Consider the following 26,460-nt stretch of genomic DNA (forward strand, 5'->3'; position numbering starts at 1 on the left):
GCCTCAACTACCTCCTCCGGCAGCTCGTTGCATACACCCACCACCCTTTGCGTGAATAAGTTACTCCTCAGATTCCGATTAAATCTTACCCCCTTCTCCTTAAACCTATTGTCATTGAATAGGTCACTGAATGGTTTCAGGCAGATAGACACAAAATGCTGGAGTACTCAGCGGGACAGTTACTCCAGCTTTTTGTATCTATCTTCGGTTTAAACTGGCATCTGCAGTTCCGTCCAACACGAATGGTCTCCCCTTCACATTAAACCTATTGTCAGTGAATAAGTCATTGAATGGCTTCAGGATGTTTCGATGAAAAATTTGAATGCTGTTGGAGCCTGCAGTGTGGAGGCTGTGGGTCTAGTGCTGGGCCTGGAACTCGGGTCTGAAGAAGGGCCTCGACCCCAAACATCATCCATTCCATCTCTCCAGAGATGTTGCCTGTTCCGTTGAGTTTTTCCAGCATTTTGTGTCCATCTATGAATGGTTTCAGGATGCATGTGATCTTATAGAGGTGTATAAAATCATGAGAGGAATAGATCAGGTAGATGCAAAGAGTCTCTTGCCCAGAGTGGTGGAATCTAGGACCAGTGGACATAGGGGAAACTATTTAATAGGAATCTGAGGGGTAACTTTTTCACACAAAGGGTGGTGGGTGTATGGAATGAGCTGCCAGAGGTAGTATTTGAGGCAGGGAGTATCGCAATGTTTAAGAGACATTTGGGCAGGTACATGGATAGGACGTGTGGAGGGTTATGGACCAAGAGCAAGCGGGTGGGACTAGTGTAGCTGGGACATGTTGGCCAGCGTGGGCAAGTTGGGCCGAAGGGCCTGTTTCCACACTGTATCACTCTATGACTCTGACCCTATGCAGATTCAAGATGTCAAGGCATCCTGAGTCTCCTGCCGCTCACAATTAAACTGTTGACCACAGATATATCAAGCTGGATCTTACACTTATCTGCGGCTTTTACATCATGTGCAGGGAGGGAATTTGGGACCTTTGACTTCGGTAACAGTTATAAACTGTCCCTGGTGTGTTGGATAGTGCTGATGTGCGGGGGGATCGCTGGTAGGCGCGGACTCCATTTGTCTAGGGGCCTGTTTCCACGCTGTATCTCCAAACCAAACTAAACTCGCGACACAAAGTGCTGGAGTAACTCAGCGGGTCAGGCATCGTCTCCGAAGAACATGGAGAGGTAACGTTTCGGGTTGGGACCCTTCTTTGGCTTTCCAGCGTCTGAAGACTGGGCCCCAAACCGAAATGTCACCTATCCATGTTCTCCAGAGATGCTGCCTGACTGACCCGCTGAGTTACTCCAGCACTTTGTGTCGCGAGCAGGGGAAAAAATGTGGGACCTTGGCGACAAGCCAGACGCGTTTGCATCTGTGCAGCGTTCGTTCCAAAGGTCCCAACACATCTGTACTCCTAGGCACACTATTAGAACGTTTTTTTAACTAAATGATGGCGGCATGACAGTGGAGCTGCTACCTTACAGCGCCAGAGACCCGGGTTCGATCCTGACTACGGGTGCTTGTCTACACGGAGTTTGCACGTTCTCCCTGTGATCTGCGTGGGTTTTCTCCAGTTGCTCCGGTTTCCTCCCACACGCCAAGGAGGTACAGGTTTGTAAGTTAATTGACTCCGGTAAAGGTGTAAATTGATTTTTTATAAAGTGATTTTTAATTCCATTTTGTCTTTCCCATGCTCCTTGTTCCTTTTATCCCCTATGTTTAAAACCCACTTTTATGATTTCTTCCTTCAGTTTCATTTTCCTCTGTTGTAACTTACAATTGGAGAAGCCTTCCTTTCTCTGTCACATAAAAGGCTCAGATCTTTAATCGTTTAAGAGGTTTACAAGAATCCTGCCAGGATTAGAGGCAGTATTATGTACAAGGAGAAGAGGCTGGACATACTTGAATTGTATGAAATGTCAGAGGTTGAGGGGGGACCTGATGGAAATATATACAAAGGTTTGAGAGGCATAAATAGGGTACAGTGGGAACCTATTTACTCCAAGGTGTAAATGTCAAAAACTCGGGGGCATGAAGGTGCCATGGGAAAGTAAAGGAGAAAGTTTAAAGAGCTGGGCATGTTTTATGGACAGAGGATGGTGGGTGTCTGGAACATGCTGCTAGGAGTGATCGTGGAAGATAGAAAAGTGTTACTTGGGAAGCTTTTAGATAGGTACATGGATAAGGATGACGTGCAGGCAGAGGAGATTGGTTTAACTTGGCATAATTTAGTTCTAGTTTAGTTTAGAGATACAGCGCGGAAACAGGCCCTTCGGCCCACCGAGTCCGCACCGACCAGCGATCCCCGCACACTAAGACTATCCTACACACACGAGGAACAATTGACACTTTTACCCAGCCAAATTATCTACAAACCTGTACGTCTTTGCAGTGTGGGTGGAAAGCTAAGATCTCGGAGAAAGCCCATGCAGTCACGGGGAGAACTCGCAAACTTCGTACAGACAGCACCCGTAGTTAGGATCGAACCCGGTTCTCCGGCGCTGCAAGCGCTGTAAGGCAGCAACTCTACCGCTGCGCCACCGTGCCGTGCTCACATAAACTTCAGCACAGACATTGTGGGGCCAAAGGGGTTGTTCTTGTGCTGTACTTTTCTCTGTTTTATGTTCTATTCAAGGAATTTAGGCTTGGTAAGGGAAAACTAACAGGTTCTGATGATTTGGATGAATGATGGAGGAAGAACACTCTGACAATATGAAATTTAAAGCACAGACATTTATTGGAGCAATGACCAAGCATTGAGAATATAACAATAGAATAACAATGCAACTTCAGTTTTACTTTGGAGTCACGTGAGTGACTACGTGAAGAACCCCGCCAGGACGCATGCGTGTCATATCGCTTTCACGCTTGCGAAACGTCAGGCGGGGGGGAGCGTTCCCCCGCAGCGGTAAGTTTGAAACCGCGGCCTGCAGGTAAGTGATTTACTCTGCAGTAGTTTTTGTCCCCGCGCTGTTTTTACACGGGGGGGGGGGGGAAGCTGGACAAAATAGTGTCCACAAGTGCTGCGAGTAAAGCTGGCTGGGGAGGACCGCGAAGTTGCGGGAGCCAGCAGCAGCTGAAGGCACAAGCCCCGTAAGGGATCAGCTGTGCCGACTTTTGGTCCCGCGCCGGCCAGAACACCACGGCCGGGCGGGAGACTATTCAGAATGGGGCCGTCGACTTTTGACAAGTCGAAAACGGCAGGAGGCGGGGTGGAACGACGTTCCCCCGTAGCAACAATTTAAACCAGGACCTGCAGGTAAGAGCTGCGGTCTTTTTGTGTTTTCCCATGCTGATTACAGGTGGAGAAACCAACGGGCTGCGACAAAGCTGGTGGGCTAGATGGGATCAGCTGTGCCCGATGTCGCCTCCGCACCGGCCAGATCCACTCCACGGCAGTAAGGACAAAGCTGGTGAGGGAGGACCGCGGAGCAGCGGGCAGCCAGCAGCAGCCAGCGGCACTCGGATCACCGATAGTGGGATCAGCTGTGCCCGATGTCGCCTCCGCACCGGCCAGATCCACGCGGCCGGGCGGTAAGGCTAGACACAAAAACAAACAAGGTCGTGGACTCAGAGGAGTCCGACTTTGAACAACCGCGGGCGGCCAGCGACCGAGAGCGCTGGAGCCGGATGGAGCGTTGTGTGGAGCATTTGCTCCAACGTGACAGACTCCGGGAGATGGAGTCGGGTCACTGTGGGCCCTATGATAAACCCACAGCAGTACCTCTTGAAGGGCTGCACAGTGCTTCTACCTCATCAGAGGGGAGCACTGCGGGTCAGTTCTGGGCTAACCTGGAAGAGGGGTCCGCAGAAGGAAAGACAAGTGTGCAAGGGGTGCAGGAACAAGAGGACCTATTGGACTAATACAATGGACTCCAACAAACACTACAGCCAAAGACAGCACCCTACGCACCCACCAGCAGAACTGGTGAAAGCTCAAAGGCCCGGTATTCAAAACATGAGTCTTTTTTAGGCCATGGCCCAGGCCGGCCTTCTTGGAAGATGCGGGGACCTCCAACGCCAACCAAACCGAAAATCCAGACACCAGCGCAACAACAGCAGCGAAGAACCTACAAAAAGAAGTAAACCTGCCGCTGGTAACTATGGAGGTAGGTGGGTCTGGTTCCCTACAAAATACAGGGAGCATGGAGGTTGGGGGGGAGACTACACTCTTTTCTGAATGCATGGAGCATGTTAACAACCGATACTTACATCTTAAGCAGTATCCAGGGATATACAATAGAGTTTATACACAAGTACAGCCCTCCAGTTCAACATATACCGAACTGAATGTTCGTGCCTTCTGATAAAGAAAAATCACAAGCGCAAGCTGAACTGGAGCGGCTTTACATAAAAGGTGTAATTGAGAAAACTCAACACGAACCATTGGAATTCGTGTCCAATATATTTATCAAAAACAAAAAAGATGGTGGTTGTCGCATCACCATAGATCTGACAAAATGGATACCTTTGTTACTGCTAAACAATTAATTTCCAAAGGTTACTTCATGGCCAGCATCGATTTAAAAATGCTTACTATTCAGTGCCTATACGAGGTGACCACAGATGTTACTTAAAATTCAACTGGATGGGCAACTCTGGCAGTATAAAGCACTGCCAAATGGGTCATCAGCCCCAGGCTGTTTTCAAAAAATTTTGAAACCAGCCCTAGCGTTTCTACGTAAACGTAAACACATGGTCATGGCATATTTAGATGACATACTCATTGTGGGCAAAACTTTGGAATTGGCCAAACAAACTGTAACAGCCACAAAACAGTTATTTGAAAAACTGGGATTTATTATCCATCCAGTAAAATCTAAACTAACGCCTTCCACTACTATGGACTATTTGGGGGTTTCACCATTGACTCAGTTCACATGTCGGTGACTCTGCCTAAGGGAAAGGCTAGAGATTTAATAGAGGCTTGCATAACCTCATTGACATCAGCAAACCATCCATCAGATTGGTAGCAAAAGTAATTGGCAAAATGGTGGCTGCCTTTCCAGCCACACAATTTAGACCTCTACATTACCAAAACTTACAGAGAGCAAAAATACAAGCACTCTAAATTAATGCAAGTCACTTTGACAGACCTATGAAACTACCAATCAAGCTAAAATGGGATAAAATGGAGGATAGATAACATCTGGCTTTGCTCCAATCCAATCATTGTCAGTAACCCTTCCATGGTACTACAAACTGATGCCAGTGCACTTGGGTGGGGAGCCACCAATACCATCACCAGCTGTGGAGGTAGATGGGCTGCTCAGGAGGCATCATTATTACTCACACTGGGCATAAACTACCTGGAAATGTTGGGTACATTCCATGGCCTAAAGTCATATTGTACTGGATCATATCACCAGCATGTTAGACTACAGATAGACAATACCACCGTGGTAACATACATTAACCACATGGGTGGAAACAAATCGACATCATGTGACAATCTGGCTAATACAATTTGGCAATGGTGTATCCAGAGAGATATTTGGATATCAGCCACTTACCTACCAGGAAGACTAAATTTAGTGGCAGACACCAGGTCACGCAAATTTAATGAAAACACCGATTGGATGTTGAATAAAAAAGTATTTGCTGATATTACAGCAAAATATGGAACACCAGATATCGATCTATTCGCATCCAGACTTAACCACCAGTTATCAAATTATGTTTCATGGGAACCAGACCCTGGGGCAGCGGCGACAGATGCATTTTCGCTGCATTGGGGGGGAAATTGTTTATTTACACATTCCCTCCTTTCTGCCTCATCAGTCGGGTATTAAGGAAAATACAACAAGACTCTGCGTCTGGTATTGGTAGTACCCGATTGGCCTACTCAACCATGGTTCCCAGTGGTATTAAACATGGTATTAGAACCATGTATCACCATCCCACATAGACCAGATTTATTGCTACATCCCGTAACAAGGGATAGGCACCCATGCCATAAACATTTGAACTTATTAATTTGTAGAGTTTTTAAAAACACCTCTACTATAACTGGGACTGACGGACCGAACAGTGAACATGATCTCGGCGGCCCAAAGACAGTCAACCAAAAAACAGTATCTGGTCTATATCAGGAAGTGGGCGATGCACTGCCATAAAAACAACATCAACTACAGAGACATGAACATCCCGTCTGTTCTGGAATATCTGGCAGGCCTCCACTATGATGAGGGGCTCAGTTACAGTGCCATCAACTGCGCCAGAAATGCCCTATCGACTTGCCTATGGCAGGGGACAGAGCGTTACTCTGTTGGGACTCACCCACTGGTAACAAAACTTATGAGGGGAATTTTTATACTAATCCCCCAAGAACCAGGTACTCCCAAATATGGGATGTAAGTATTATCCTGAAGATGCTCAGGAATTGGTCTCCAGCAACAGTTCTGTCCCTACACAGACTGACATTAAAAACAGTCATGCTAATGGCATTGGTCACGGCACAGAGGGTACAGTCACTGCATAAACTAAGACTGGACAACATGACTTCCTCAACAGAAAATATTACGTTTCATATCTATGAGTTAGTAAGCAGAACAGACAGGGATCAGCAGGCCTCAATATATAAGGCAATGAGAAGGCACTTTTTGGTCAGCCACTAGCAACCACACAAAAGAGTGACGGTCCAGACCATCTCAAGATGGCTGAAACAGGTGCTAACACAGGCTGGGGTGGATACTAATATTTTTAAATCTCATTCCACCAGGGCTGCAACTACATCGGCAGCGATACAGTTGGATGCACCAATGGACCAAATCCTCAAGGCAGCAGGATGGTCAGGGGAAAAAACATTCCAATTATTTTACAATAAACCAGTAATGAAACCTGGAACGTTTGCAGAAACAATTTTAAGTTCTGTAAATTAATTTAAACCCATAAAAAGGGGTTATAAATTTGTGTTAACAAATTTTATGATTTCAATGTCGAATTCATGTCCAAATTATGTTAACACAATTCCTCCTACAGTCATCAAGGCAGACGTGATGCATGGACTCGTTTCCACGGCATGAAATCACAGAGCTTTAAAATCTTCACGTAGTCACTCACGTGACTCCGAAGTAAAATAGTAAGATGAAACGAGAACTTACCAGTTTGAAGTTTGATCTGTATTTTATGAGGAGTTATGATGAGGGATTACGTGCCCTCCGCTCCCACCCTTGATCATATACTTAACTGGTATCTCTTCTCTAATCTTACTATGTTTAGTCATTACAGTTATCTGTGATTTCACACCGCTGCTTTGAAGAATGACACGCATGCGTCGTGGCGGGGTTCTTCACGTAATCCCTCATCGTAACTCCTCATAAAATACAGATCAAACTTCAAACTGGTAAGTTCTCGTTTAATCTTACTATTAAAGCAACTACAAAAACACAAATAAACTGCGATAGAAAATAGCAAATAGAAACATAGAAACATAGAAAAGAGGTGCAGGAGTAGGCCATTCGGCCCTTCGAGCCTGCACCGCCATTCAATATGATCATGGCTGATCATCCAACACCTGTAGTTGCCTAAATAAAAACTGAATCTCACATGTTTCAACCTCAAAGGCTGTAACTTCCAAAGATCGTTGGGAAATGCTGGTGAAAGCTTAGACTAGAGATCTGTGGAAGCATCAGTGGTCTGGTGCAGTTCTCATGCTTCGCTGGAGAGGCGACTGTCATGGTCGTAGCAGGTCGCCGAAAAACCGGCGACAACCTACGTCATCCTGGTGACAACCTACGACAGCACCTACGTCAGGAGAAGTTAAGCTACGCTCATTGGCGTCAAACCCACTGTCGGTGAAAAAAATGTCAACATGTTGAAAATTTAGCGACGACCAGAAAGACGCTACGACTTTTTGCGCGACTGAGGAGACGACTCCCAGCAACCACCGGCGAACATGTGGCGACAAACTAATCGCCTGTAGTTGCCTAAAAAATCGTCTAAGTGGGGCAGGCCCATATGTCCCGTGAGGTCATGTGTCACAGACTTTTTATACCTGAAAGCCTGAGCTTCTACCCTAATCTAAAAACAACAGTTAACGATGTATTAAAACTAGCTACTGTATGGTGTATAGGGCACCGCAGTGGCGCAGTGGTAGAGTTGCTGCCTCACAGTGCCAGAGACCCGGGTTTGATCTTGACCTCGAGTGCTGTCAGGGTGGAGTTTGCACGTTTCTACCCGTGGCCACGTGAGTTTCCCCACGGTGCTCTGGTTTCCTCCCACATTCCAAAGACTTGCAGGTTTGTGAGTTAATTGTCCTCTTTAAACGACTGCTGGAAACACAAAGAACTAGTGTGAACGGGTAATTGATGGTCGGCGTGGACTCGATGGGCCGAAGGACCTGTTGCCATGTTGTATCTCCAATCTAAGCTCAAGGTGCAACATATGTCCAGGTTCAGACATGTTTAATAGTTGTTACTGGGTTAATGGATTGTTACAACCTTCAGGTACTTCCATTACGTTCTCCATTAACATAAATTGGTTGCTGGTATACATATGTTCGATTATGGGGTAGCACAAAATTCTAATATTATTTATATCTTCTGTATCTGCAGTTAACCCCAATTGGGACAACCATTTTCACTGGCTTCTCTGGAAGAAATGGAGCACTTGACATAGATGATGGGCCGAATGGACAGATTGAATATGTCATCCAACAAAATCCAAATGATCCAGTAAGTATCAAGCAATGGATCAATTGTTTATTGTGAAAAATATTACCAGCTGTTGAAACTGAATATCTGTGTTAGCATTTCATTACCTTGGGATGTTAACTCTGTTCTTTGCGGATGCTGCCTGGCCTGCTGGTTACAGTACACCCTCATTATAACTAACCATACGGCGGGGGGGATGGTGTCTGTTATTGCCATTTGTCCGCTATAACCAAGTAAGGTATTGTCATTGTGTGTAGTTGAAACAAAGAACTTAATGCACATAAGAGGCACAAAGTGCTGGAGTTACTCAGCAGGGCGGGCGGTATTTCTGGAGAATACGGATAGGTGATGTCAGGATCCTTCTTCAGACTGATTCAGTCTGCTGAGTTACTCCAACACTTTGTGTCATCAAGCGATAAGGAGTAGAATTAGGCCAGTCGGACCATCAATTCTTCTCCGCCATTCAATCATGGCTGATCTATCTCTCCCTCCTAACCCCGTTCTCCTGCCTTCTCCCCGTAACCTCTGACACCTGTGCCAATCAAGAATCTATCTATCTCTGCCTTAAAAATATCCACTACTTGGCCTCCACAGCCTTCTGTGGCAAAGAATTCCACAGATTCACCACCCTCTGACCAAAGACATTTCTCCTCATCTCCTTCCTAAAAGAATGTCCTTTAATTCTGAGGCTATGACCTCTAGTCCTAGACTCTCCCACTGGTGGAAACATCCTCTCCATACCCACTCTGTCCAAGCCTTTCACTAATCTGTATGTTTCAATGAGGTCCCCTCTCATTCTTCTAAACTCCAGTGAGTACAGGCCCAGTGCCGACAAACGCTCATCATTATCTTAACCTTCCTGGGATCATTCTTGTGAACCTCCTCTGGACCTTCTCCAGAGCCAGGACATCCTTCCTCAGCTGTCATTTCACCTTAAAACCGATGTCTGCGGTCTGCACCAGCGAGCCCTTCTTCACCGGTTGTCATGGCTGTAGTTGTAGTCCCTGGGGACAGTGCTTTCTTCAGGCCACTGACAATGACAGGATGTCCTCAGTCACCATGGGGCTTCCTCCCCTCTCACCTGCTGCCATTTCCAAGTTGGAGTATGCCAGCAGGATGGCATGGTGGCGCAGCAGTAGTATTGCTGCCTTACAGCGCCAGAGACCCAGGTTCAATCCTGCCCACGGGTGCTTGTCTGTATGGAGTTTGTACCTTCTCCCCGTGACCTGCGTCGACATTCTCCAGGAAGCTCCAGTTTCCTCCCACACTCCAAAAACATACAGGCTTGTAGGTGAATTGGCTTGATATAAATGTAAATTGTCCCTAGTGTGTGTCGGATAGTGTTAGTGTGCAGGGATCGCTGGTCGGTGCGGACTCGGTGGATCAAAGTTTCCACCTGTGTCTTTAAACTAAACTAAACTAGTGCTTGATGTTGTTAAGCTGGAAAAGATGCAGAGATGTTTTATGAGGATGTTGCCAGACTTGAGGGCATGAGCTGTAAGAAGAAGTTGAGCAGGCTAGGATTTTATTCCTTGGAGCGCTGGAAGATTAGGGGTGTTCATCCAGAAGTGTATAAGATCATGAGAGGAATAGGTAGGGTAAGTGCACAGAGTCGTAATCGACATTCCATATCCCTCTTAACCTGTCCTTTCCATGTATCTGTACAAATGTTTCTTAAACGTTGCGATTCTACCTGCCCCAACTACCTCCTCCGGCAGCTTGTTCCATATACACATCACCCTCTGTGTGAAAAATGTGCCCCTCGGGTTCCTTCCCCCCTTCACCTTATACCTATGTCCTCTGGCTCTCAATTACCCTACTGTGGACAAGAGATTCTGTGCGTCTACCCGACCTATTCCTCTCATGATTTTGTACACGTCTTCTATTTTCACTTCCACCCATCCTCAGAATTTTCTCCCTCCGGTTCTTATTAAATCTGTAATGTTCTGTGTACTTCTGCGAAAACTGCCCTCACCACATCCCCCAAAAGTTTCTAAGGCCATTTTTTTTTCTATTTACTCTGCGTGTGTTCCACAAAGATGAACAAGAAGCATTAATCTCAAAGACAGGCAAAAAGCTGGAGAAATGCTCCAGCATTTTTGTCTACCTTCGATTTTCCAGCATCTGCAATTCCTTCCTAAATACTTAATCTTAAAGACGATAACTGACTTCATCACAAATGGCTCCCTGCCCTTCCAAGCCTCCAACCTCATCGTTCCCCAGCCTTGCACGGCCCGATTTTACCTTCTCCCCAAAATCCACAAACCCAACTGTCCTGGCAGAACCATTGTTTCTGCTTGCTCATGCCCTCTACTCCAGCATGGTCTATACTTCCTTCTGGAGGGCGATTTCCCCCCCACTTGATTCCCTTGACGTGGATAGATGGATAAGTGTACGTTTGGCCAAAATGAAGTCGCATAGGTTGCTCATGAGAAACCTGCAGAAAATCCTGGCGCTCATGTTCAATGTTGCAGACATGATCTAGCTTTTGTTTTTATTTCATGATCTAAAATTAAAATGCTGTTAATTATATTTTATTTGAGTACAATTTCTTGGATTTCGACACCAATGCCAAATGTTGGATTTCAATAGCATAATTTTAGATATGAATTGATTGGTTCCAAATTATTAACGTTCACAGATGGTAACAAATACAAGAAAGAGTAATGCCCCTGTCCCACTTAGGAAACCTGAACGGAAACCTCTGGAGACTTTGTGCCCCATCCAAGGTTTTGTGCGGTTCCCAAAGGTTTTTGTCAGTCTCCCTACCTGCTTCCACTACCTGCAACCTCCGGCAACCACCTGCAACCTCCGGGAACCGCACGGAAACCTTGGGTGGGGCACAAAGTCTCATGCGGTTTCCGTTCGGGTTTTCGAAGTGGGACAGGGGCATAAGGCAAACAGTCTTCATAGTGTGGAAACAAGGAACTGCAAAAGCTGGAAAGGCTGCAGAGAAGATTTACAAGGATGTTGCCAGGACTGGAACTATAGGGAGAGGTTGAGTAGTCTAGGACTTTATTCCTTGGAGTGCAGGAAGATGAAGACTGATCTTATAGACGTGTACAAAATCATGAGAGGAATAGATCGGGTAAATGCACAGAGTCTTTTGCCCACAATAGGGGAATCGAGAACCTGAGAACATTGGTTTAAGGTGAGGGGAGAACAATTTAATAGGAACCTGAGGGGTAACTTTTTTACACAAAGGGTGGGGGTTGTATGAAACGAGCTGCCAGAGGAGGTAGTTGAGGCTGGTACCATCGCATCGTTTGAGAAGCATTTAGACAGGTACATGGATAGGACAGGTTTGGAGGGATGTGAGCCAAACACAGGTAGATGGAAGTAGTGCAGATGGGGCATGTTGGTCGGCATGGGCAAGATGGGCCGAATGGCCCGTTTCCACGCTGTATGGCTATGACTGTATATGCTAGTTAATACACAAAAGGACACAAAATGTTGGAGTAACTCAGCAGGTCAGGCAGCATCTCTGGAGAACATGGATAGGAGATGTTTCAGCTCAAGCCTTAATGCAGCAAGTTATTTAACTTTGGCTTTAAGTATCCAAGCTTTATTTCAAACAAATGACTGGTTAAATGCTTCGTTTTTATGATGTTGTTTTCAATCGGAGCGTGCCAAAAGTTAATGAACGAGATACTCTTGATGGCATGTTGATGGAAGGCTGTATTGAATCAATTAAGCCATTAATAATGTGACACTTACAGAAAACTATTTTAATTATCTGATGCTGTGATGCAAAGGAATCGTGTGTTGTAAGATGTCGTGGTGCAAAATATTGAAGAGATTTGCCGCAAATGCAGTTGAGTAACATTTGACCGTGAAAACTTGAACTTATCTTTTTGTGTTCATAGGAATCTGGTCGGTCATTTGACATTCCACTCTCATTAACAGGAGCTGTGGTCTTAAGGAGAAGGCTCAATTATGAAGAAAAAACACGGTACTACGTCATTGTTCAAGCCAATGTAAGATATTTATTTGTTTGAGGAATTTCACTCACAGGCGTTACAGTTTACAATAACTTTGAAAGTGCCCTTTATGTGGTGACCATTTGCATACCTTATGTACGCAAGCAAAGAATTTCACTGTGACTTGCCACATGTGACAATAAAGTATTCAACTCAATTGTATGTTAACAATTTCATACTGTCCATTGTCGGGCACTCGACTCGACCAGAAAAGTAAAAATACATGATTGACAGATTCTTGATTAGTACGGGTGTCAGGGGTTATGGTGAGAAGGCAGGAGAATGGGGATGAGAGGGCTAAGATAGATCAGCCACGATTGAATGGCAGAGTAGATTTGATGGGACAAATAGCCTAATTCTGCTCCGAAAACGTATAAAGCTGTGAGTGTCACCTGACATTTTCAGTCACGCTGCATGCTTTCAATTCTAAACATTGAACTACCTGTAGGACATGTGTCGGAAGGAACTGCAGATGCTGGTTTAAACCGAAGATAGGCACAAAAGGTTGGAGTAACTCAGCTGGTCAGGCAGCATCTTTGGAGAGATGGAATGGGTGACGTTTTGGGTTGAGACGTCTGAAAAAGGGCTTCGAGCTGAAACGTCACCCGTTCTTTCTCTCCAGAGATACATTCTGTCCCGCTGAGTTACTCCAGCTTTTTGTCTTCACCTGCCGGACATGATATCCTTAAGGCTGGGCAAAGAGTTGCATGTTGACTCTACAGTAAAGAAACGCTCATTTCCCAGTGGTAGAAAGAAGGAACTGCTGATGCTAGTTCACACACAAGGTCACAAGTGCACAACGCATGCATAGACAAACTAGGTTAATCCGGCATAAGAGTCAGAGAGGCAAATTCGCAACTTCATTGCTGATGAATCTAAGCAAGTTTGTTCCCCAACCCCCATCCACCCCCCCCCCCCCCTCCACACTCGCCGCACTACCCCCCACCACCATCCCAGACTACATGTGGAGTGCAGATGTGTTAGTTTAGTTTAGAGATATAGCGTGGAAACAGGCCCTTTGGCCCACCGAGTCCGTACTGACCAGCGTTCCCCACACATTAACACCACCCTACATGCACAGGGGACAATTTTACACTTATACCAAGCCAATTAACGTGCAAACCTGTGTGTCTTTGGAGCGTGGGAGGAAACCGAAGAGCTCGGAGAAAACCCACGCACGCTACGGTGAGAGCGTGCAAACTCTGTACAGACAAGCACCCGTAGTCAGGATCGAACCCGGGTCTCCGGCGCTGCCACCGCTATAAGGCGGCAACTCTACCGCTGCGCCACCGTGCCGCCCCAGCCTCTCTTCCAGAAAATCTAAGCACAGATAAATATCTTGCTAACTGACATTGTGTTGAAACCTTTGGAACAGCTGCACAGAAACCAACGTTTCAGCCTTGTAGCCAGGGTCCCAAATTCCCTCCCTGCCCGTGACACTAAGTGCTGGAGTAACTCAGCCCAACCCTACGTAAGTTATTTATTTGTTTGAAGAATTTCACTCAGATGCTTTATAATTTCACACTGTCCAATGCCGGGCATTTTACTCGATCAGAAATGCAATGTAAATGTATTTTTATGTAGTTCAATTGAGGTTGGGTGATTGCCTGACAGCCTCAGAATTGAACACATTTTTTGGGGGGCAAATTGTAAACAGTGATAGATATTTTCTTTTAGAAAATAAAGCAATTTCCATTAGCAGAAAATGTGTACGGCAAAAAGTGCACATAATTTTCTTCGGGCCATTTTAAGTGGCACATTTATCTTGGAATAATTGTGCTTTGAAATCTTGCTTGTGTGTACGAATTATATTTTATACAGATTTCAAAAAATCAAGTTTTGGAACAATATTAATTATTGTGTCAACGTCAGCCAAGAGTGTATTATTTCCAAGTGATATGGAAATGCTCCTGCAAATAATGTAGTTTAAGATTTGTGATTCAAATCATTTTTGACATGTTTATCACCTTCAAATGTAATTGAAACATGATCAACTGAAAGCTTCTCTTCCAGAAAAATAAGCACAGATAAATATCTTGATAACTGACATTGAGTTTGGCAGGTTGTCTAAGCCTAATGTGTAGGAAGGAACTGCAGATGCTGGTTTACACTGATGATAGATACAAAGTGCTGGTGTAACTCAGCGGGACAGGCAGCATCTCTGGAGGGAAGGAATGGGTGGCGTTTCGGGACGAGTATGAAGACGGGTCTCAACCCGAAACGTCACCCATTCCTACTTCCCAGAGGTGCTTCCTGCCCTGCTGAGTTACTCTGGCATTTTGTGTCTAAACATCACCGGGTTTCTGACCTTGCACTCCTCTTCATTGTGAACTGTACGTAGAAATGAATTTCTAACTCAATTCATGCATTAAACTATTTTGTAAATGGGGGGAGAATACAGAGGTGCAAGGGGACTCGGGAGTGCTGGTGCAGGATTCCCAAAAAGTTAATCTGCAAGTTGAATGGGTAGTAAAGAAAGCAAACTCATTGCTAGCATTTATTTCAAGAGGGCTTGTATAGAAAAACAGGGATGCAATGTTGAGGCTCTATAAGGCGCTGGTCAGGCCGCATTTGGAATATTGTGTGCAAATTTGGGCCCCATTTCAGAGGAAGGATGTGCTGGCTCTGGAGCGGGTCCAGAGGAGGTTCACAAGAATGATCCCAGGAATGAGTGGGTTAACCTATGATGAGCGTTTGTTGGCACTGGGCCTGTACTCGCTGGAGTTTAGAAGAATGAGGGGGAACCTAGTTGAAGCATTCAGAATAGTGAAAGGCTTGGATAGAGTGGATGTGGAGAGGATGTTGCCACTCGTGGGAGAGTCTAGGACTAGATGTCACAGCCTCAGAATTAAAGGACGTTCTTTTAGGAAGGAGCTGAGGAGAAATTTCTTTAGTCAGACGGTGGTGAATCTATGGAATTCTTTGCCACGGAAGAGTGTGGAGGCCAAGTCAGTGGATATTTTTAAGGCAGAGATAGATAGATTTTTGATTAGTACAGATGTCGGAGGTTATGGGGAGAAGGCAAGTGAAAGGGGTTGGGAGGGAGAGATAGATCAGCTATGATTGAATGGTGGATTAGACTTGATGGGCCAAATGGCTTAAACCTATTCCTATCACTTATGACCTTATGAATCCTGCCAACAACTGCTGGATTTGTGCATTGTGCAGGAGTTGCCTCTGGCTTTATATGAAATGAAAGTGAATACTGATGGTATCTCCGTTATCCGAGTAGAAAACGCTGAACGATTCTGTTACAGGATCAATACATTGAAAATAAAAAAGATGCCAATTTAGAACTTGCTTCCACCAAGGAGTAATTGAGGCAGAGAGCAAAGGGTGACATTAATGAGGGAATTAATTACGTACAAGAAGATGAGAGTAGTCACAGAGGAGGTACAACTGGTGCAGCTGTTAGAATGGCCTTGGTGGGCCAAAGGGCATGTTTCCACACTGCATTTCTAAACTAAACTAATAATCTAAACTAAGTAAATGAACATACTTCTAATTGCATGATGTACGGGAGGTGGAGACCATGTATCTATAAACATTTACACCAGCCAGTTGCATTGGAAGGAACTGCAGATGCTGCTTCACCCCGAGTCAGTTGCCCCATTGTCTAGTTTAGTTTTGATTTAGAGTTACAGCGCAGAAACAGACCCTTCGGCTCAGCGAGTCCGCGCCGACCAGCGATCCCTGCACATTCACACTATCCTACACACACTAGGGACAATTTTACATTCATATCAAGCCAATTAACCTACAAACTTTGGAGTGTGGGAGGAAACCGAAGATCTCGGAGAAAACCCACGCAGGTCACGGGTTGAACGTGCAAACTCCGTACAGACAAGCACCCATAGTCGGGATCGAACCCGGGTCTCTGGCATTGTAAGGCGGCAACCTTACTGCTGCGCCTCCGTGCCGCCCTAGTTGTTGCTGTGACATAAATGTTGTCTGAATCTATGTAACGCATTCAGGCCTTTGTCTCGTTGATCCACAGGACAGAGCTCCAAACCCACTGAACAGAAGAACCAGCACAACAACGCTGACAGTCGACATATTGGACGGAGATGATCTCGGCCCAAAGTTCCTTCCATGTGAATTGGTCAATAACACCAGGGATTGCCATCCTCTGACGTACAAAGCCAGTCTCCCCGAGCTCACGGACCCGGTAGGCACTCACTGCGGCGAGTTGTATATTGTCTGTCGTGGCGGCACGGTGGCGTGGCGGTAGAGCGACTGCCTTACAGCACCAGAGACCCGGGTTCGATCCTGACCACGGGTGCTTGTCTGTACAGAGTTTGTACGTTCTCCCCGTGACCCGCGTGGGTTTTCTCCGAGATCTTTGGTTCCCCCTCGCATTCCTTAGACGTACAGGTATGTAGGTTAATTGGCTTGATATTAATGTAAATTGTCCCCAGTGTAGTGTTATGCCCCTGTCCCACTTAGGAAACCTGAACGGAAACCTCTGGAGATTTTGCGCCCCATCCAAGGTTTCCGTGAGGTTCCCGGAAGTTTTTGTCAGTCTCCCTACCTGCAACCTCCGGGAACCGCACGGAAACCTTGGGTGGGGCTTAAATTCTCCAGAGGTTTCCGTTCAGGTTCCCTAAGTGGGACAGGGGCATTAGTGTGCGGGGATCCCTGGTCGGTGCGGATTCGGTAGGCCGAAGGGCCTGTATCACTAAACTAAATTTACTGCATCTGAAATTTATGATGGCAAACTACTTTGAATACTGCGGATGTTAAGAGCCTGGATTGGAAAGCATGAAATTGTGGCAAAGAAAAATATGACTACCCTGCCGAGATTTTCGCTGCCTGATTCCTTGGAAGTGACCCAGGTAACATCGGCCAAATTAAACAAGGAAGGTAATTCACGCGGCTTCATAAATGTTTCTGACACTCACCATTAATCAGTTGGGCAGGTGGGCTGAGGAATGGTTGATGGAATTTCATGCAGAGAAATGTGAGATGCAGCATTTTTGGAAGACTAACTTGGGCAGGACCTACACAGTGAATGAACTATTGTAGAGCAGAGGGGTCTCGGAGTGCAGGTACATAGTTCCTTGAGAGTGGTACCACAGGTAGATAGGATGGTCAAAAACGCTTTTGGCTCATTAGCCTTCATTGTTCAGAGTATTGTGTATAGAAGTTGGGATGTCATGTTGCAGTTATGTAAGACGTAGGTGGGGTCGCATTCAGAGTATTATGTTTAGTTCTGGACACCATGTTGTAGGAAAGTTGTTGTTAAGTTGGAAAGGGTGCAGAGAAGATCGAGGAGGATATTCCCTGGACTCGAGGGCCTGAGCCATAGGGAGAGGGTGAGCAGGCTAGGACTCAATTCCTTGGAGAGCAGGAGGATGAAGGGTGATCTTATGGAGGTTATAAGATCATGAGGGGAATAGATCAGGTAGATAGAAACATAGAAAATAGGTGCAGGAGTAGGCCATTCGGCCCTTCGAGCCTGCACCACCATTCAATATGATCATGGCTGATCATCCAACTCAGTATCCTTTACCTGCCTTCTCTCCGTACCCCCTGATTCCTTTAGCCACAACGGCCACATCTAACTCCCTCTTAAATATAGCCAATAAACTGGTCTCAACTACCTTCTGTGGCAGAGAATTCCAGAGATTCACCACTCTCTGTGTGAAAAATGTTTTTCTCATCTCTGTCCTAAAAGATTTCCCCCTTATCCTTAAAATGTGACCCCTTGTTCTGGACTTCCCCAACATCGGGAACAATCTTCCTGCATCTAGCCTGTCCAACCCCTTAAGAATTTTGTAAGTTTCTATAAGATCCCCCTCAATCAGATGCACAGAGTCTCTTGCCCAGAGTAGGGGAATCGAGAACCAGAGTACATTGGTTTAAGTAGATGGGGGGATGATTTAATAGAAATCCGAGGGGTAACTTTTTCACACAATGGGTGGGTGGGTCTGTGGAACGAGCTGCCAGAGGAGTTAGTTGAGGCAGGGATGACTGCAACGTTTAAGAAACAATCAGGCAGGTACACGGATAGGACAGGTTTAGAGGGATATGGGCCAAACGCAGACAGGTGGGACTAGTGTAGATGGGACATATTGGTCAGCGTGGGCGTTGGACTGAAGGGCCTGTTTCCAGGCGGTTTGGCTCAATGTACGGCAACAGACTTTTAAGGGCCTGTCCCACGATGCGAGTTCACCCAAGAACTCTCCCAAGTTTAAAACAAAATCAAACTCGTGGTAAGTACGTAGAATGTACGTAGTGGGTACGAAGGAGCTCGTGGATGTCTTGTAGCGGCTCGTAACGCTAACGGCAGGTACTCGGGAAATGCGGAAACTCGTGAAGTTTTTTCAACGGTGTGAAAAATTTCCAAGAGTGATAAAATACTCGTGATGAAGTACCACGAGTTTGATTTTTTTGTAAACTCGGGAGAGCTCTTGGGTGAACTCGCATCGTGGAACAGGCCCTTACTGATGTCAAACCACTTTGAGTACTGCGCATGTTAACAATCTAGATTGGAAAGCATGTAATTATGTCAAAGGCAAAAATGAACACCCAGCTAAAAATGTCACTGCTGGAACTCCTTGGACGTGACCTCATTAAGCAAGGAAGGTAAATCATGCTGCTTCAAGGTTTACGCCATTCACCATTTTTACTAACGAAGTTGAGAGACATAAACAATATATTTTGGTCTATCATGGACAGATGTAGCAGTTACATTGTCCTTGGTAGCCAGTTACATTTTAATTGTGGAGTCAATGAAAATATTTCATTGTGCCATGGAAATTTTAAGCCATGATGATTGGCGGTGGGGAAGAGAGAAATTCAGGTTCTGCTACTCGATCTTGTACATAAACATCAATTCAGACATCAATTCAGATTTTCTCCTTCAGTGCTGCGGCTGGTGCTGAGCAAGGATATTTCACTCCAATGTACAACACTCTAACCATAAGATAGACACAAAGTGCTGGTGTAACTCAGCAGGCCAGGCAGCATCTCCGGAGGGAAGGAATGGGCGACGTTTCGGGTCGAGGCCCTTCTTCAGACTGAGAGTCGAGTGAGAGGGAAACTAGAGGTATGAAAAGGTACAGAACAGAGATAGCATCAATGACCATAATGTTTAGTAAATCATGGGCTGTAGATGTGAAACCGTACAACGTTAGTTGTGTTTCAACTCGAACAATATTAGTTCAGTGCTGTAGGTCCAGAAAGCGGAAAATTCCAAAGGTTCAAGAGGAAAGGTAACATTAAAATCCACAAAATCCATTAAAATATGGGGTGGCACAGTGGCGCAGCAGTAGAGTTGCTGCCTTACAGCACTTACAGCGCCAGAGTCCCGGGTTCGATCCCGACTACGGATGCTGTCTGTACGTACCTTGTACGTTCTCAGCGTGACCTGCGTGGGTTTTCTCAGAGATCTTCGGTTTCCTCCTACACGTACAGGTTTGTAGGTTAGTTGGCGTGGTATAAATGTTAAATTGTCCATAGTGTGTGTGGGATAGTGTTGGTGTGTGGGAATTGCTGGTCGGTGCGGAATCGGTGGGCCGAAGGGTCTGTTTCCACACTGTACCTCTAAACTGAACTAAACTAAAACTAGAAAAAATATCTGCAATAAAACTGTTGAAATTTGGTTGCCAAATCCCTAGTGTCCTCCATTATAGACACGTTCCTTTTATTTCTTGAGTGGCACAGCATAGCAAGAGGCTCATCGGCCCACCAGTGCATGATGACCATCACCAACCTAATTACACGAACTCTAAGCAAATCTAATCCAACTTCATTCTCTCCATATTCGTCATCGATTCCCCCCAAATTCTACCACTCCGGGGCAATTTACAATGGCCAATTAAAATACCAATCCTCGTATCTTTGGGATTTTGGGGAAACCAGACCACCCAGAGGAAACCCACGTGGGAAAATGTGCAGACTCCACCCAGACAGCACCCGAGGTCAGGATTGAACCTGCGTCTCTGGCGCCGCGAGGGATCGGCTTTACCAGCTGCGCCACTGTGCTGCTCATTAACTAACCAATTTTACCCATGCCTTGCACCAACGCTTCGCCTGAAATGTTACTTAAAATGATGAGAGAACAAAATTCTTGTTATCTCACTCTCATTAGCTATTTAATAACATTTCCTCTGCTTCTAATGAAATTGAGAGATATTAACAATTCAATCATGTCTTGACTACTGCGGATGGATGAAGTGGTTAGATTGTTCACGTCTGGCTTTCAATTAATTACAGTTTTTTTTTCCCCGGATTGTCGGAAAATACAAATGAAACAGCATTCAGCTTGCAGCTGTCGAGACATCTAGCCTGCACTTTCATTGTGACTTCTCTTATGTCTTAACATTCCCGATATAATCAAGCATTATTTGGGAGAATGTAAAATCTTACACCGTGCTAAGCCAGAACAATGTATGTTGCAAACCAGATATGCGGCTCCTGGCTGTGTTATTATCGACCGTCACTGGAAAACAAGTCAAGCCGCAAATCCTTGACGATGTTCACCCTCGTACACACTGAAATCTTCTACGTTTTTCTTAATTAATGTGAGCAGGTAATGTGATTACCTCCACTGCGTGGCAGGGATTCTGATAAGGGATTTCATTTGTAAATGACAACAAGCCAGGACTCTTCATTCTGCGTTGAAATGACTTCACTCGAAGACAGACACAAAAAGCTGGTAGTGACTCAGCGGGTCAGGCAGCATCTCTGGAGAAAAATAATAAGTGCTAGTTTTTTTTTTGTTTTTTTTTTTAAATAATTAGGTGCAGGAGTAGGCCATTCGGCCCTTCGAGCCTGCACCGCCATTCAATATGATCATGGCTGATCATCCAACTCAGTATCCCGTACCTGCCTTCTCTCCATACCCTCTGATCCCCTTAGCCACAAGGGCCACATCTAACTCCCTCTTAAATATAGCCAATGAACTGGCCTCGACTACCCTCTGTGGCAGAGAGTTCCAGAGATTCACCACTCTCTGTGTGAAAAAAGTTCTTCTCATCTCGGTTTTAAAGGATTTCCCCCTTATCCTTAAGCTGTGACCCCTTGTCCTGGACTTCCCCAACATCGGGAGCAATCTTCCTGCATCTAGCCTGTCCAACCCCTTAAGAATTTTATAAGTTTCTATAAGATCCCCTCTCAATCTCCTAAATTCTAGAGAGTATAAACCAAGTCTATCCAGTCTTTCTTCATAAGACAGTCCTGACATCCCAGGAATCAGTCTGGTGAACCTTCTCTGCACTCCCTCTAGGGCAATAATGTCCTTCCTCAGATTTGGAGACCAAAACTGTACGCAATACTCCAGGTGTGGTCTCACCAAGACCCTGTACAACTGCAGTAGAACCTCCCTGCTCCTATACTCAAATCCTTTTGCTATGAAAGCTAACATAACATTCGCTTTCTTCACTGCCTGCTGCACCTGCATGCCTACTTTCAATGACTGGTGTACCATGACACCCAGGTCTCGCTGCATCTCTCCTTTTCCTAGTTGGCCACCATTTAGATAATAGTCTGCTTTCTTGTTTTTGCCACCAAAATGGATAACCTCACATTTATCCACATTATACTGCATCTGCCAAACATTTGCCCACTCACCCAGCCTATCCAAGTCACCTTGCAGTCTCCTAGCATCCTCCTCACAGCTAACACTGCCCCCCAGCTTAGTGTCATCCGCAAACTTGGAGATATTGCCTTCAATTCCCTCATCCAGATCATTAATATATATTGTAAATAGCTGGGGTCCCAGCACTGAGCCTTGCGGTACCCCACTAGTCACTGCCTGCCATTGTGAAAAGGACCCATTTACTCCTACTCTTTGCTTCCTGTTTGCCAGCCAGTTCTCTATCCACATCAATACTGAACCCCCAATGCCGTGTGCTTTAAGTTTGTATACTAATCTCTTGTGGGACCTTGTCGAAAGCCTTCTGGAAGTCCAGATACACCACATCCACTGGTTCTCCCCTATCCACGCTACGTTACATCCTCGAAAAATTCTATAAGATTCTATAAGATTTTGGGTCGAGACCCTTCTTCAGACTTGAGCAAGTTAGGGGAAAGGGAAACGAGAGATATAGACGGTGATATAGAGAGAGTTATTGAACAAATGAATGAAAGACAGGCAAAAAGTAACGATGATAAAGGAAAGGCGGAGCCCACAGTGGTCCATTGTTGGTCATGGGCAAGGTGATAACGAGTTGTACAGAGAAACTCAACAGGATGACAGTACGGCAGGGGGAAGTTAAAATGTTTGGCAACCGAGAGATCACGTCGGCCAAGGTGGACTGAGCGAATGTGTTCAACAAAACAATCACTGAGGGATGTATGGAGCGAAGGAAATAGGCAACGTTTCGGCCCGAAACGTTGCCTATTTCCTTCGCTCCATAGATGCTGCTGCACCCGCTGAGTTTCTCCAGCATTTTTGTGTACCTTCGATTGTCCAGCATCTGCAGTTCCTTCTTAATCACTGAGGGATAGCTGAGATGAGGGGTCTGAGCACACCAGCCTTGATGTGCCCTCGTGCTGATAGTGTGCGAGGTGAGGGTGATGCTGTCAATTCCTACTGAATGAGGTTTGCCGATGAATAAGCTGAGGATGCGGTTTAGTTTAATTTAGAGATACAGCGTGGAAACAGGACCTTCGGCCCACTGAGTCCGCACCAACCAGCGATACCCGCACATCAACACTATCCTACACGCACTCGGGTCAATTTACATTTATACCAATTAACCTACAGACCTGTACGTCTGGAGTGCGGGAGGAAACCGAAGATCTCGGAGAAAACCCACGCGGGTCACGGGGAGAACGTACAAACTCCGTACAGACAGAACCCGTAGTCAGGATAGAACCCGAGTCTCTGGCGCTATAATGACCCTGTCCCACTGTACGAGTTCATTCAAGTGCTCCTCCGAGTTTAAAAAAAATCAAACTCTTGATAAGCACGTAGAATGAACGTAGCGGGTACGTCGGAGCTCGGGGATGTCTCTTAGCGGCTCGTAACACTAACGGCAGGTACTCAGGAAACGCGGTAAGCTCGGAAAGACTCGGGAAGATTTTTCAACATGTTGAAAAATGTCCACGAGAGCCCCGAGTACTTACGAGCGGCCATAACCATAAATCTCCGAGTTTGAATCAGGGCAAACTCAGGAGAACTCTTGAATGAACTCATAGAGTGGGACAGGGCCCTAAGGCAGCAGCTCTATCGCTGTTCCACTGTGCCAGAGACTCAGGTTCTATCCTGACTATGGGTGCTTGTCTGTAGGGAGTTTGTACGTTTCGTGCAAAAGGTGCAAAAGGTGTGGAGAACCCGCAGCTCTGCCGCTGTTAGCGCTGTAGGGCAACAACTCCACCGCTGCGCCACTGCGCCGCCCAGTTGCATAGTTGCAATGCCCGTGGAAGGGAATTACCTGCCACCCCTTATTTGAAGCACCAGTGTGCAGCAGCATAGTCTGTGTCTGGGCCCGCTGGTGTCCACGGTACACATCGACCGAGATGAGCTGGGAGTAATCTCATTCAGTTCTCGGTGCAGGCGTTGCTGCGAAAAGGAAAACTTTAAAGGTCAACTCGCTTCTGAAAACAAATGCCAGATCCCCACACGCTGAAGAAAATTAATCAGCGAAGACCCTCTTGCAAAACTGAACAAAGAGCAAGTATTAATATTTGATTGATTTGAAACAATGAAAGGCTGCACTGCCAGACACACTCATATGCTTAATAAATTACCCTAGGCACAGATAATGGTAATGGTCTTCATCATTAGTCAGGAATACAAATGAGATGAAATTGTTATTGATTATTCTTCCCATATGCCGCTGATTTTTGGCTTCATATGCAAGCTCTGTAATTACCGGTTGCTTTTTATTCCGCTATGCCGGTTGTAATCTGCAATTATGTGTGTGATTACTGTCAAAATCATCAGTTTCAGTACAACAGAGCTCTCTCTGTCTAAAGTGCAGATTATATTTATCTCGGGCACATTACACATGTCCCTTTTGTAAGGCGGAGGAGACATTGCATGGAGCGTGATTATACTTGGGTGAAGTATATTCAGAAACTGAAATTTTAGTTCAGCTTAGATCAGTTCATTGTCACCTGTTGGGGGGGGAGATTGCAACCTTCGCGTGGTCCGCCCTGTTTCGACGAATGCAATCAACCTGGCATGCACAATCAAATAAGATCAAATAGAACAAGTTGTCCGACAACTTTAGGCTGTGCACGCCATACGCAAGAAGAAGATTGACATGTGTACCGTGGTACAGTGAAAAGCTTCTGTTTGGGTGCTAACCAGTCAGCGGAAAGACTATACATGATTGCGATCGTGCCGCTTGCAGTGTAGTGATACATGATCAGGGAATCTGTAGTAATAGAGATTTAAGAGTGTGGAGTGATTGTAATATGTGACTGTTCTGCTTCTGTGGCAAGCACGCAAATAGTCACCTGGGTTGGATGCCATCTTGGAAGTGGTTTCGTTTCACAAAGTTAAGGCAGAATATTTTAGTTTGCAATCTGGCATTTTAATTCCAGATTTCCAGCACTTCTGCCATGTTCCTTTGGTAATTTCAAAGAAACAATCAGCATTTTCAATTGCGTAGGAAGGAACTGCAGACGCTGGTTTAAACCGAAGATAGACACAAAATGCGGGAGTAACTCAGCGGGACAGGCAGCATCTCTGGAGAGAAGGAATGGGTGATGTTTCGGGTCGAGACCCTTCTTCCGACTGATGTCAGGGGAGAGGGAGGTACGTAGAAAAGGAAGTGTAAGGTGTGAAAACAGGACAATGGGAGTGGAGATCAAGGAAAATGTAGATTAGATCATTGTTAGCTGGGAGAAGGTAACAACAAAGCAAACAGAGATAAAATGTAGTCGGAGACAGGCAGACTGGTCGGAGAACTGGGGGGGGAGGGGATGAAGAGAGAGTGAAAGCAAGGGTTACTTGAAGTTTGATAAATCATTGTTCATACCGCTGGGGTGTAAGCTGCCCAAGCGAAATAGTTCAAGTTCAAGTTCAAGTTAGTTTATTGTCATGTGTCCCTGTATAGGACAATGAAATTCTTGCTTTGCTTAAGCACACAGAAAATAGTAGGCATTTACTACAAAACAGATAAATGTGTCCATATACCATGATATAAATATATACACACATGAATAAATAAACTGATAGTGCAAATAACAGAAAGTGGTTGGTAATAATCAGAGTTTTGTCCGAGCCAGGTTTAATAGCCTGATGGCTGAGGGGAAGTAACTATTCCTGAACCTGGTTGTTGCAGTCTTCAGGCTCCTGTACCTTCTACCTGAAGGTAGCAGGGAGATGAGTGTGTGGCCCGGATGGTGTGGGTCTTTCATGATACTGCCAGCCTTTTTGAGGCAGCGACTGCGATAGATCCCCTCGATGGAAGGAAGGTCAGAGCCGATGATGGACTGGGCAGTGTTTACTACTTTTTGTAGTCTTTTCCTTTCCAGGGCGCTCAAATTGCCGAACCAAGCCACGATGAAATATGAGCTGTTCCTCCAATTTGCGCTGGGCCTCACTCTGACAAAGTGCATTTTCACTTTCCTGTAGACTTAATTGCCTTGACATTTCAACTTGCTTTCTCCCCTATTGTACAGTAATAGTCATCGTCAGAGATTCATACAGCGTGGAAATAGGCTTTTTGGTCCAACTTGCCCACCCTAACCAACATACCCCATCTGCACTAGTCCCACCTGCCTGCGCTTAGCCCATATCCCTCTAAACCTGTCCTATCCATGTACCTGATCAAATGTTCTTTAAACATTGCGATAGTACCTGCCTCAACTACGTCCTCCAGCAGCTCGTTCCATTCACCCACCACCCTTTG

General features: G+C 45.6%; 1 protein-coding gene across 1 annotated transcript in view; it reads left to right on the forward strand.

Moving 5' to 3' along the window:
• pcdh15 (protocadherin related 15) overlaps window positions 1-26,460 on the forward strand; it is a gene marked incomplete at its 5' end in the record, with an annotated part of 501,491 nt that overhangs the window by 80,208 nt on the left and 394,823 nt on the right. The window contains 3 exons of the mRNA XM_033034471.1: window positions 8,568-8,687; window positions 12,533-12,643; window positions 16,644-16,814. Of these exons, the coding sequence (XP_032890362.1) occupies window positions 8,568-8,687; window positions 12,533-12,643; window positions 16,644-16,814 (402 nt within the window). The remainder of the gene's footprint in view (window positions 1-8,567; window positions 8,688-12,532; window positions 12,644-16,643; window positions 16,815-26,460) is intronic.

Source organism: Amblyraja radiata, chromosome 15 (genome assembly GCF_010909765.2).
Source record: "Amblyraja radiata isolate CabotCenter1 chromosome 15, sAmbRad1.1.pri, whole genome shotgun sequence".
NCBI classification, from domain to species: domain Eukaryota; kingdom Metazoa; phylum Chordata; class Chondrichthyes; order Rajiformes; family Rajidae; genus Amblyraja; species Amblyraja radiata.